Source organism: Borostomias antarcticus (genome assembly GCF_949987555.1).
Source record: "Borostomias antarcticus genome assembly, chromosome: 1".
NCBI lineage: Eukaryota > Metazoa > Chordata > Actinopteri > Stomiiformes > Stomiidae > Borostomias > Borostomias antarcticus.
The window spans coordinates 27,593,005-27,606,310 of NC_140234.1; the positions used below are offsets into that span (position 1 = coordinate 27,593,005).

At 46.7% G+C, this 13,306-nt stretch overlaps 1 protein-coding gene across 1 annotated transcript in view; it reads right to left on the reverse strand.

The window, feature by feature from the left end:
* Positions 1-1,394: 1,394 nt before the first annotated feature.
* mlf1 (myeloid leukemia factor 1) overlaps positions 1,395-13,306 on the reverse strand; it is a gene marked incomplete at both ends in the record, with an annotated part of 13,755 nt that continues 1,843 nt past the window's right edge. The window contains 6 exons of the mRNA XM_084438920.1: positions 1,395-1,476; positions 1,642-1,780; positions 3,878-4,037; positions 4,454-4,582; positions 6,013-6,099; positions 7,503-7,547. Coding sequence (XP_084295046.1) covers positions 1,395-1,476; positions 1,642-1,780; positions 3,878-4,037; positions 4,454-4,582; positions 6,013-6,099; positions 7,503-7,547 — 642 coding nt within the window. The remainder of the gene's footprint in view (positions 1,477-1,641; positions 1,781-3,877; positions 4,038-4,453; positions 4,583-6,012; positions 6,100-7,502; positions 7,548-13,306) is intronic.

A 13,306-nucleotide genomic window follows, 5' to 3' on the forward strand; every position in this document is an offset into this window, starting at 1 on the left:
ACTGATCTCCTAGCAGCTGTGTGAGAGCTCTCAGATGGCTCTGAGTCACTGACAGGTCAGCCCTAAAAATAAGCTCTACACACACACACACTCCCACGCTGCTCACACACACACACACACACACTCCCATGCTGCTCTGTCTCACACACACTCCCATGCTGACACACACACTCCCATGCTGCTCTCTCTCTCACACACACACACACACACACACACACACACACCCTCCCATGCTGCTCACACACACACACACACACGCCCATGCTGCTCTCTCTCTCACACACACCCTCCCATGCGGCTCACACACACACACACTCCCATGCTGCTCACACGCACGCACACACAGCAGATTTTTTCCACAAAGCAAGTTAACTTTCAGATATAGTAGCACTGAAAAAAATACATTCCCAATAACTTCAAGAAGAGGGACATTTCTTATTCTTCTTTCTTTTTTATTTTCATTTGATATGATTCCGCTTGGAACCCGAGACTTTTATGAGTTCAATACAATTTGTAAGAAGCCAAAGATGAGAGAATTTTGAGAATACAGTAATCTAGATACTTTCATCCCACCCAACAGTATCTGCGTTGGGAACGTGATGTAGATGAGCTCATCAGGTGAAAAACAAGAGCAACCGGTGACAAGAAGTAACAATATAAAAAGGGTATAGTCATCATTTTTTCTTTTTACAAAGATTACAGCAGATAAAATACATTTATAGAACAATGACAACTACTACACATTAAAATCACATAGTTTCTGATGTCTAAGTGTACTCACCTACTTAATATGACTAAATATATACTAATGTCCTTTAGATGTGATCAATCCAAAATGACAATGAGATTTCCATAAGCAGATTGAGCCATTATATTTCTCTGAGATGTTTTTCCATGCCCAATGGATATTTTATGGTTAATAAAATCCAGTTATGTGGCCATGCTATCATTTTGAAAAGAAAACCTCTGAGACTATAGACTACTGGTTGTAGCTTATGTGTCACTATACTTGTGAAATGATTTCGGAGATCATTTTCGCTGTTAAGCTTATGTGTGCCTGGTTTGTGCCCCTGCACGTCCACAAATACTTCAGCTGTGCTTGAGTGAGCTCGCCTTGAACCAATGGGATTAGTCCCAAACTACAAACCCCACCCACCTACTGTAGCACCACAGGTCAGCACAAGACTCAAAACAAGCGTGCCCAAGCATACGATTCTAAATAGAACTTTACCCACTTCTAAGGGCAAAATTGAGAAACATTTCAGTGACTAGGGTTGCTGCCTACTGTGCTGTGGTCATAGAGACAGGTATGTGACAGGTATGAAGCAACATGTATGTAGAAGAGCATGTAAAGTATGTGTGACAACTTTATTAGCAAACACACACACACATGTCTACTGCTTAGTCATGCCTGAGCCTTTCACGTTGAGGTCGTTGAAGTGTGCTTGTTTCTTCCCCTCAGCTTTGGGCTTGTTGCTGTGGAAGAGACAGAAAGATGGAGAGAGAGACAGAGAGAGAGAGAAACAGAGACAGACACTCAGTTAAATCTGAGTCCAGCCAATGACTAGCCATTGTAACATTGGTAAGTCCGTGGAGCAGGGTGTGTGGCTGGTCCAGTCTAGGGCGTGTCAGGATGCTGACCTGCAGCCCTGCTCAGGGCCGGTGAGGGCCGCACGGTGGGCAGCCCGGGGCTTGGGGGCCTCCAGGCTGGACATAGGGGCGATGGGTCTGAACTTGGACACCTCCCTCTGCCACTCCTCATCAAAGGACTGGGCCTCAGCTAGAGGGCGAGAGGTTAAAGGTCAGGTCAGTATGAATGTTCATTGGGCTTATTAACCCCCTCAGGACGCGCATTGCGTCCACGCAAAATGACAACAGATTATATTTATACTTCTAGCTTTGCAAGATTTTATCATACACATGCCGCAAAAACATTGACGGAATCCTTATAATCGCAGCTTTCAGGGTTGAGCACAGCCAAATAATATGTGATTTTTAAAAGTAGTTTAATTACACAAAAAAGTAACCTTGCGTATTACTGTCAGACCCTGAGCAATGCACAGCCCCCTTTCTACTGACATTCTAATAGGGGCAAATTGACCTGGATTGATAGGGCGCTTTCTCTGTGGACATCCATTCACATTCTAAACTGTGGCGTGAGATGGCTATGGGTGAATTGACGATTTGTAAACAAAAGCCCTATTCACTATCCATCTAGATTATATTGCGTTATAGAACTATTCTATTCTATAACTTACATGCCTAGGTAGTTCACGAGAATAGGGCTAAAGCCTGTCGAGATATTTTCGTTTTCCCGTTGAAGTGGTACGTTCATATGGTTACTGGTCATTTTCCCTGAGGTGAGAGGGGCTTGTATGAATAAAGTGACTGTTCCTCTACCAAAATTAGCTTGCACATACAGGTAGCAGTAAAAAAAATAAAGGCAATTCACAAGTCTTTCAGAAAATGTTTTTGATGTATAGTGATTGCTTTGAGCACTTCAATTGAGTATTTCTCCCGCCTGCCCTGTGCAACATATTTGAGTGGTTATTTTGCAACATTGGATATATTTATGTTCACAAAGGTGTCAATTTCAAAGCAATTCTCGGGTTTCACCTTTCTGCTATTCTCCGACATTCTCCCATCAATTTTTGTTTTTTATAAATCCAAAAGTTTGCTCGGGAGTAGCGTATTCTTTTGTGCGTGTTGTTATTGTTGTATTATTCCGTTTAGTTGATGATGTAGGCTATGATGTAGAGGACCAGATTATTTTTTTTCCAAGTGTCTGCGTGTTTCTTTTCAGCACACTGCTCTTACAAAGCGCTGTGCGTTTGAGTGCTTCCATGTTCTGTGCATGGTGCCCGTGCACATGAGACATGTTGACTGTGTGTGTACCAAATACATTGACAAATACATTCACTAGATGAACAGCAGTGGTTGTATTTTTCACACAGAAATGAAAAAAGCATTCTGTCCCATTTTGGTTCACATAATTGGTCATATTCAACGATGTATGCCAAAAAAATTACAAAATTCTACTTTTGTTGTAATCTTATATCAAAGTATATAATTTCTTACTTCCTGGAAAACGGTAGGTCACGTGCAATGACGACAACAGGTACCTTAGATTTTAGGCCAATAATCTCACGACATCCACCCGTCAATCAACGCTATCCTTCTATCGAATCTGTCTAAAGTTCTTAAAACCCATCCACTTGTCAATGTTCCAATCAAATTCCTCTAAACATATGTCCCACCCTCATAGCTTGTTTGCGTCGGAAATACGTCAAACTACGGAAGTTAGATGATCTCAAACGTCCGTTTCTGTGCAACTTTAATCTGAGATAAATAAAACATTTTATTTCTGTCTTCTGCATGGCTCTGAGTGTGTCTGAGTCACAAGATGATGGCCCACTGTGACAGATCAAGGGGTGTGGTAGGGGTGTGGGGTGGGTAATGAATATTCTGATTGCCTGCTAAATTTGAGAAAATGACCCTGCTAAATTTGGGAACTGTTGTGACTAAACCTTTTTTGGCTATTTAAATGTTCTAAATAATTTTGACATCATAACATAACCAAGACTTTGATGAACAATTTTCATATTGACAAAACAATTAATCACTATTGTTTAGGGGGTTTGTGAGGGCAGAAAAAAAAAGTCTTTATAACGTTTGTGTTTGTAGATCTCTTTACAAGCTGAATACGATACTGACCAAACTATCGATGGCATATAAATGTAGCTGTGATTGTCCTTCAAATTAAAACAGTATTCACGTTGGAGTAAGTGTGTGTTAAGTTGATGAAATTTAGATAAATATCAGACAACACCAAAATCACAAAGCTGAAAAGGAATATGAAAGGGAATATGAATCTTACATTCGTCCATGTTCTGGAAGTCCTGGTTGAGCTCCCTCTCTCCTGTCCTCATGTTGTGTTTCTTCTCCACCACGTGACCCCGGTCCTGGATGTGGTGACCTATCGCCATCTTCTCCAGACCGCTCTCCGTGTCCCGCAGAGACCGCCTCATCTCCTTGATCTGGGCACAGGGACAGCCAATCAGCACGCTCAGCAGGCCAGAGATGACCAATTGGCACACTCAGCAGAGAAGGATGACCAATCAGCCCAGAGAGATGACCAATCATCCCAGAGAGATGAGCAGGCTATCCGGTGATGTGCTGTATGCTGGGGTGTTACGGTGCTCCCTACCCCCCCTGGGCTGTATGCTGGGGTGTTACTGTGTTCCCTACCCCCCCTGGGCTGTATGCTGGGGTGTTACTGTGTTCCCTACCCCCCCTGGGCTGTATGCTGGGGTGTTACGGTGCTCCCTACCCCCCCTGGGCTGTATGCTGGGGTGTTACTGTGTTCCCTACCCCCCCTGGGCTGTATGCTGGGGTGTTACTGTGCTCCCTACCCCCCCTGTGCTGTATGCTGGGGTGTTACGGTGCTCCCTACCCCCCCTGGCGCACGGCGCGTCTGTGAGGAGGCCTGGAACATCTTGGGGGGCTCGTCCCCAACCTTGGAGTAGGTCATCACCGACGAGGAGCTGAACGAGTGGCTGTTGGAGTCTGTCGACAAGTTTTCCTGGACACACACACACACACACACACACACACACACACAGGTAGGCATGAGTACACACACACACACACACACACACACACACACACACACACACACACACACACAGGTAGGCATCAGTGCAGCATTTGATACTATAGATCACACCATCCTCCTCGACCGCCTCCAACAGGGGGTTGGCATCACCAACACAGCCCTGTCCTGGTTCAAGTCCTACCTCAACAACAGGACCTTTTCAGTGAATATAGCCAACCATTCATCCTGCCGTGTCAACCTCACCTGCGGGGTCCCTCAGGGCTCAATACTGGGTCCCATCCTTTTCTCCATCTACATGCTGTCCCTCAGCCAAGTCATTCATCGCCATAAGATTTCCTTCCATTGCTACGCAGATGATACTCAAATCTATCTTCCACTCAGGGAAGACGATCCCTCTGGGCTGGACCGTCTGAAGGACTGCTTGCGGGACATAAAGGAGTGGATGTCACAAAACTTCCTGCAGCTCAATGACACCAAGAGTGAAATCCTTCTGATCGGCAACTCCACCTCGATCAGTCTGATCAGAAATAATCTAGGAAGTTTGTCCACCCTTGAAAAATCCCACGTCAGAAACCTTGGGGTCATATTTGACACAGACCTCAAGTTTGACAAGCAAGTGAAATCTGTGGTGCAATCCTGTTTTTTCCAACTGCGCACAGTATCCAAAATCAAGTCCTTCCTCTCCTCCAGCGACCTACGGAGGGTCGTACTAATGCTCATCTTCTCCAGACTGGACTATTGTAATGCCCTCTATGCCGGGGTCACCGACAAGACCATCCACAGCATGCAGCTAGTCCAAAATGCCGCTGCCAGGCTGGTGACAGGCACTAAGATGAGGGAACACATTTCTCCTGTCCTCTCCTCCCTTCACTGGCTCCCAGTGAAGCGCAGAGTGAAATTCAAGATCCTCACGTATGTCTTCAAAGCCCTCAATGGTCTCGCCCCAGCTTACATCAAAGATCTCCTGGACCAACCTACCAGCTTCAGGCCTGGTCGCCGGCTCAGATCTGACAACCAGATGACCCTGAAGGTCCCACGGTCAAAACTTGTCACAAAGGGAGACCGTGCATTCTCTGTGATGGCACCTGGGCTATGGAACAAGCTTCCTCTGAACATCAAGTCCGCCACCACCCTGGACTCTTTTAGAGCACAGCTTAAAACTCACCTCTTTGTTACAGATGATTATAATTGTCTTGTGTCTTAAATGTAGTTTCATTTTGTGTCTCTGCAGTCCCTTGTTTTTGTTTGTCTCTTTTTGTACCCGGGCTGCGCCCCGGGCTGATGTAACAGTTGGTTGGGGGGCGCATTATAAATAAAAATAACATAACATAACATAACATGAGTACACACACACACACACAGTTATATGCATACACGCACACACACAAACAACTCACAAAGTTTCTGTGCATGTCCTCCATCCTGCTCCTCATTCCCACCATCATGTTGTCAAACATATTGAAGGGGTTCCTCCTGTCCATGTCCTGAGAGAGACAGAGAGAGAGACACAGAGAGAGAGACACAGAGAGAGAGAGAGGGGCAGAGAGAGAGAGAGAGAGAGAGGCAGAGAGAGAGAGGGGCAGAGAGAGGGAGAGAGAGAGAAAGAGAGAGAAAGAGAGAGGGGCAGAGAGAGGGAGAGAGAGGGAGGGAGAGAGAAAGACAGAGGGAGAGAGAGAAAGAGAGAGGGAGAGAGAGAAAGAGAGAGAGAGAGAGAGAGAGAGAAAGAGAGAAAGAGGGAGAGAGAAAGAGAGAGAAAGAGAGAGGGCAGTCAGAGGTTGTTTCCAGGTTATATAGAGGTGGTCTAAAGGTTACTTCTTATCATGGAGAATGTGGACCCTTGAGGGACAAACATTAGAAGGGGGGGAATTTCATAGTTAAAAATAAGTCAAACAGGCTGCACTCATATGTCACGGGTTAAGAATACACAAAAAATACTGTGCAAACCATTAGATTTAACATCTTCAATATTGCAAAAGGTAGTTTTAGAGCTTTCAATGTTTAAAATAGGCAGTCACCAAAAAATCACGTTTTGTTCTAAAACTGCTTGAAAGCGCCTAAGCTGTTGTATGTCACCCCGGTGGCTCGCTACCCTCAGTGCGGTCCCCTGGGTGTCAGAGCAGGGCTCCCTGCTTGTGCCAGCCGGCCCGGCAGACTGACCCGGCCCAGTATGCCAGCTGGTGGCCTGGTATTGCCAGCTCATAAAACAGCCATATCCAGCCTGTTTTCTTGGGGGTACTGTATGTCTTGGGTCCAGGGGTTGGCATAGTAGCTGCCCTCGTTTCTGGGACAGCATGTGGAACAGTATGCACACCCACGCAGCTCTACCAAGTTCAGAATGCACACGAGGAATCCTGAGAACAAGCCGATCGTTTGATCGGGTCTGATACGTACCAAGGCTCCTGATACTGATAGAAAAACAGCTTGAACAATTATTTTGCTACTGAAAATAGGAAAGCTAGAATGGTTTCTGTACAGGAAGCCAATTTTCTGCCGCACCTTAGAGTCTACATGAAACTTGAAAGACTTTATCATCCAACCATAAACCAAGATATTTGTACTCTGTGACTCTCAACATGCAGGCCAACTCCTCACCAGCAGCTTTGAGAGGATCCAGCCACGCTGTGTGCAGCAGAGCTCAAAGTGGTTTTTTGATCATACAGCTTATCAAATGTCAGAATAAAACATTGGGGGTACTGTTGATCCCTTGTAGGTGCATGCTTGAATAGGGCCTGAGGTGCTTGAACAGTGCAGCTAATAGAGGAGTCAGCTACTCTCCATCTGTTAGGGCTGGGTTAGCGTTAGCCGTTAGTCCATGCTGCTGGCTCGGGGACTGGTGGGTCACTGAGGCCACTGTGGGCCAGTCTGTCTGACTGGCTGAGGTACTGACCGTGCTGTCAACACTGGCGAAGGGAGAAAGCGACTGGCTCATCCCCTGAGGAGGCAGCAGCACAAAGCAAACATCAACATCTAGCAAGGCATCATTTACCTACGCTTAGCATAGCATAGCTTAGCATAGCATAGCTTAGCTTAGCATAGCATAGCATAGCATAACATAGCATAGCATAGCATAGCATAGCATGGAATCAGACACACACACATAGTATACAGTACATTCATAAAGACACACACGGACACACAAGCATGCTTTCATGCCCTCTGACAAACTCAAAAGAGATTGTACATGGTATTAACACATGGTATTAACACATGGTATTAACACGTGTACCCTTGAATGTTCTCATAGGTCCTCCAGCCTTTGTTGCCAGGTCATTTTACAGTGTGTGTGTGTGTGTGTTTGTAGGCTACTAAGCCCTTGGCACAGTTCCCCTGCTCCACAAGGCCTTGACCCTGCTGGCCTGCTCCAGGGAGGCGGAGTAGGAGAGAAGGACCATGCCTCCATCACCCTCCCTCTCCCCCCCCGACAGGGCGTTTATGACCCTGGCGGGCCTGGACACGCATCCCACGGGGCAGTGAGTGTGTGTGTGTGTATGAATGTGTGTGTGTACTACATGGGGTTACCATGGTGTGGAGACAGCAGTGGCGTGTGTGTGTGTAATTGGGCCACGTTGCCAGGGATCAGGCCGGGTTTAACACCGAAACAGAACCTGGTTCTGGGGACAGCGCAGCCCCCCGGGCCCACGACCCTGGCGGGAGAGAGCGGTGTCCGAGGCCCGGGCCGCCCACTCAGCTCTTTCCCAAAGGTCAGGCAGATGTAAAACAGTCCTGACGGGCATCTCCCAAACCACGCAGCCAATTATACCTCCTGCAGGCATCTCTGGACTAATAAATGCCAGTTCCATGTGGCCTGCTGGCGTGTATATTTAGATGGTCAGAGGGAGGTTGAGAGTGCAAAATGCAGAGCGGGGACTTTAACACATTATTCTGGGCTGGGCTGGGCCGGTGCTACTGCAGGTCTGGACCCACAAGCTCCTGCTGTCCCCCCGGGTCTGGTCCTGTCCTCTCCCGTCCTATACCCTCCTCTTCTGTCCTGTCCTGTCTTCTCCTCTCCTCTCCCGTCTCTCCTCTCCCCCGAGGCTGCTCCGGGGTGTAGAGGGAGAGGCGTGCTGAGGAGGAGTCATGGGTTCCTGTCACCAGCAGGCTAGATTTCCTCCCTATGGGCCGAGGAGGCCCCGCTGCCAAGCCCTGGGTTCTAGGAACCGCTGGTCCACTAGGGAGAGAGGTGCAGGCGTGCCGTGTTCTAGGAACTAGCAGATTAGATCTCTATATAGGGACGGAGGCATGCGCTGAGGGCAGGGGTCCTAGACACAGCCAGGCCAGGGGAGAGGAACGTGATAAGTGATCACAGTCCGGCTATAGGCTACTAAACCGTGCAGAGCCATTGCAGACACCACTCACCTCCCTCAAAATAAAACATGAAACGTGAAATGAACGGTGCGTATGAGACGATGTCTGGTCTATTATAAACTGTCTGCACACAACCTAAAGCAGCATCCTCAAAGGTCATAAGTAAGCAGGAAGTCAGAGGTGGTGGGGGGCAAGATTCTGTCACCTGACTGGCCCAAACGTGTGTGTGTGTGTGTGTGTGTAGGGAAAGGACAGATTCATAGTTTATAGGCTGAGGATTGAATGCCGGGCAAACTGACACAAGAAGCAGCTTTCAAGCACCATGCAGTGAATGTGTGTGTGTGTTTGTGTGTGTGTCTGTGTGTGTGTGTGTCCTGTATGCCTGATATTTGAGAGCAACGACGGGCAGAGCCGTTAGCCATAGCTGGTGACTTAGCGCCGGTGCCAGGGAACATTCGCCAAGCAGATGCTAGTTAAACAGCCCAGAGAGCGCCCTTCCAGGGCGGGCCACCCCACCGACCCCAGCGCTCTGCACCTGAGCAGGCCTGAGAGCGCCCCCCTCCTGGGCGGGCCACCCCACCGACCCCAGCGCTCTGCACCTGAGCAGGCCTGAGAGCGCCCCCCTCCAGGGCGGGCCACCCCACCGACCCCAGCGCTCTGCACCTGAGCAGGCCTGAGAGCAGGCCCCTGCGGTCGATCGACACGGTCACGGCTCTTCTCTGTCCTGGCCCCACATTGGTGGAACGAACTGCCTACTGACGTCAGGACAGCAGAGTCGCTGCCCATCTTTCGCCACAGGCTCAAAACTCAACTCTTCAGGAAGTACTACCACGATCCTACCTCTTTAAGCACTATTGTATTTTTAGTTTGCTACTCTTGCACTTTGCCTTTAGCACTAGATAATGCCAGGCTCACACTAGCTCACTGTACATTTTGGGGCCAATTTATCCCTGATTCACCCTTCCCGACAATCGGAGGACAAATCTGGTCTGGAACATTGGTCGGTACCGATGTTCGGCCCAGATTATCATGTAATGTGAGGAGTTTACAGATCCAATCTTATATCTCCCGATCGGCCTGCAGACCCATCGAGGTTGCCCCGATAACATCAAACTTGTTTGTTATTTAGATTATTGCGTCACTACTTTACAAGAGATGGCAGTGTTTCGTTGCTGAGTTGCTCTCTCGGCTACAGTAATATCCTGTGTGTGATCAGGGTTTTTCCTGCATAGAGAATTACGAGGCGACCACTTCCGTCAAATTGTGTGCCCCTCCAGCTCTCGACAAAAAAACACACCCGACATGACCACCTGTAGCCTACACATTTTCAAGACCTGTTTATTAGCCATCTATATGGTGCACACATACTAGGAATTTGACTAGAGTTATAGCGTAGTAGGTACTCATTTTTTGTTGTGAAATTGTTATGCGACCTTGAAATATAATTGGGTGCATTTGTGCGCTCATAATTGTTCTGGTGCAACTTTTTTTCCCCAGATGATTTTCTAGTTATGTGCGGTGTTGTTCGAAAGTTTTCCTCCCATGACTTAAACGCCTAAAGAGCCATATCTTGACTCGGGTCACAGAAACACAGGGTTTGGACTGGGACAAACGCATCTAGCACCTTGAGCTCAAGTTATCAAGCTCAGGTTGTCGAACAGACAATGCTTTCTCTATGGGAGTGTGGAGCCTCTTCTCCATTCATTGACATGAAACCACTAGACTACAGTAGCCTGCATGTTTGGCCTGACAACCTATATTATAGTCACAGCGGTGCCCTCACAAATGTTACATTACATTACAGTCATTTAGCATGTTCTAGGCTGTTTGATATTTAAAAATAAACACAAATAAATCGGATAATGTATGCAAATATAGTTAGGCAGACAAGCTAATCCAGCACACATTAGTGCATAGAAAATTCACCAGAATGCAGGAAATTAGGCTTTTGATGCGCCAAAGTTCTGGGAGGAAGAACCCCAGGTAACGGACCACCTCCACTTCATACTGAGCTAGGAAAAACCTCAGCTGTTATTTTCAAATCTTGTAGTGTGTGAATGTTTGAGATTCCCGAGAAGAACATCTGTTAAGATTCTCCTTATGTGCGTGATGCGACCCGATTTTGAAATCGGTTAGGATTTTAAATATCCTGTAGTGTGAGCCCGGCATTAGTCACTTGTTTAGAAAGGAGATGCACTTGTGAGCTCTGGGGAGGAGTAGTAGTACGCCGACTACAGTGTACGTCTACAGTATGTTAAATGCAATTATTGTAAGTCTTTTCTTTGGATAAAAGTGTCTGCTAAATGAATGTAATGTAATACAGTACTGCTTACCTAAGCATTTCTGAGGGGGTCAATGAGTGTTTCTCCAGGCGGGACCTCAAATAGACTCAACCCTCATTCTGACAGCAGGGACGGGGTTAAATAAAGAGAATCGGGATGGTGAGGGTGGCGCAGCTAGGGGACAGGGGGCTGGCATCTGATGAAAGCAATTAGCAGGGATAAATATACATCTCCAGAGGGCGGGGGGTCTGCAGGAAGGGGGGCAGGATTAGGCAGGGCCGCGGGGGATACGTCGAGCCCAGCGGGCCGTCTGGACATCATGGGACCTCAGGACTGTGGCAGGAGGAGGAAGGCGTCTTCAGGCTGGAGGAGAACCCAGCTCAGCTTTCACTGTATAAACCTGCGCTCATATATGGTAAATCTAGCCAATAGCATCTAGCCTAACAGATAAATCTAGCCAATAGCATCTAGCCTAACAGCTAAATCTAGCCAATAGCATGTAGCCTAACAGCTAAATCAAGCCAATAGCATCTAGCCTAACAGCTAAATCTAGCCAATAGCATCTAGCCTAACAGCTAAAGGTAGCTTATAACAGCTGACCTATAACAGCTAGTCTACTGTAACAGTAAACCTATAGCTAGCCAATAATAGCTAGCCTATAACAGTAACCCTATAGCTAGCCAATAATAGCTAGCCTATAACAGTAAACCTATAGCTAGCCAATAATAGCTAGCCTATAACAGTAAACCTATAGCTAGCCAATAATAGCTAGCCTATAACAGTAAACCTATTCGCCTTATTCACTTCAGCTGCCATATTGGTCAGTCTGACATAATTGGTGGTACGGATGCGGAAGTGCCCGTTGACTTCAATGTTAAAAGTTCACTGTAAAAACACCACTTCAAGAACCAAAATAGTCAAAATAACAGGCTGAATACACTATCAGGGTTACAAACTCATCATTACCAGACTCTGATTCAGTTTTTTCACTTTTCACTGCCCTTGTTTTCGCTTATGGAAATACATGGGAGTGAATGCAGCTGACGGCTAACTATGGCTCATTCACCTCCATGTATTTCCAAACGCGAAAACAACAGCAGTGAAAAACAATCAGAGTCTGGTAATGATGAGTTTGTTACCCCGATAGTGTATTCAGCCTGTTCTTTTGACTATATTGGTTCTTGAAGTGGTGTTTTTACAGTGACCTGAAGTGAATAAGGCGAATAGCTAGACAATAATAGCTAGCCTATAACAGTAAACCTATAGCTAGCCAATAATAGCTAGCCTATAACAGTAAACCTATAGCTAGCCAATAATAGCTAGCCTATAACAGTAAACCTATAGACTCATGAGTCAGTCTCTAAACGCTGCGCTCAACTAGAGACTGAAGACATTCATCCAGATTTATATGCTAAAAGTGGGTGGAAACAATTTGAGAGATGTTCAAAAAAAAAAACTGCATTGCAGAACTAATCCAACATCTTCAGGGTGGGCCTTCCTAGTGGATTGGTGAATGGTCTGATTCTCCACTCCAGCTTGTTTGGAGGACATCATTTCTGATTGGAGATGTAGTTAGTGGCTCTGAAGTGTCGATTTTCATCAAACATTTTCGATGGAGATGTGTCCCGACTTTCGGAGGTGAATATCTCGAAGGTCTGGCATCATGAGATTAGTAAACGTAACAGCTAGTCCTAGACCAGTAGTCTGCCTGTCAAAAAGCTTTAAAGACACACCCACATTTTTAATAAAAATTTGATCACAAAAAAAAGACACGCCCACATTTTTTTGTTTGTGTGTATCCCAGGGCTCCCAGGAAAAAAACACACACAATGTGGATTGTATCTGTCCTTCAGTCCAAAAAAAAACCCAACCCCATGATAAAAAGCTGCTGTCAAAACAGACCAATGTGTTTGAAGTGTGTTTGACGTGTGTTTTCAGCAGAGCTCAGGCAGCAGGTTGAGAAAGGTCCTCCAGGGCTGGAGGTGTGTTAAAGTGAGAAAGCAGTGTGTCAGTGGAACAATGTTCTATAAATACCCCCCCCCCCCACCTCTCCCCCCGGGGGTAAAGATAGCTGGGCTGGGGGGCCGGGGGGCTGCCCCCCCCC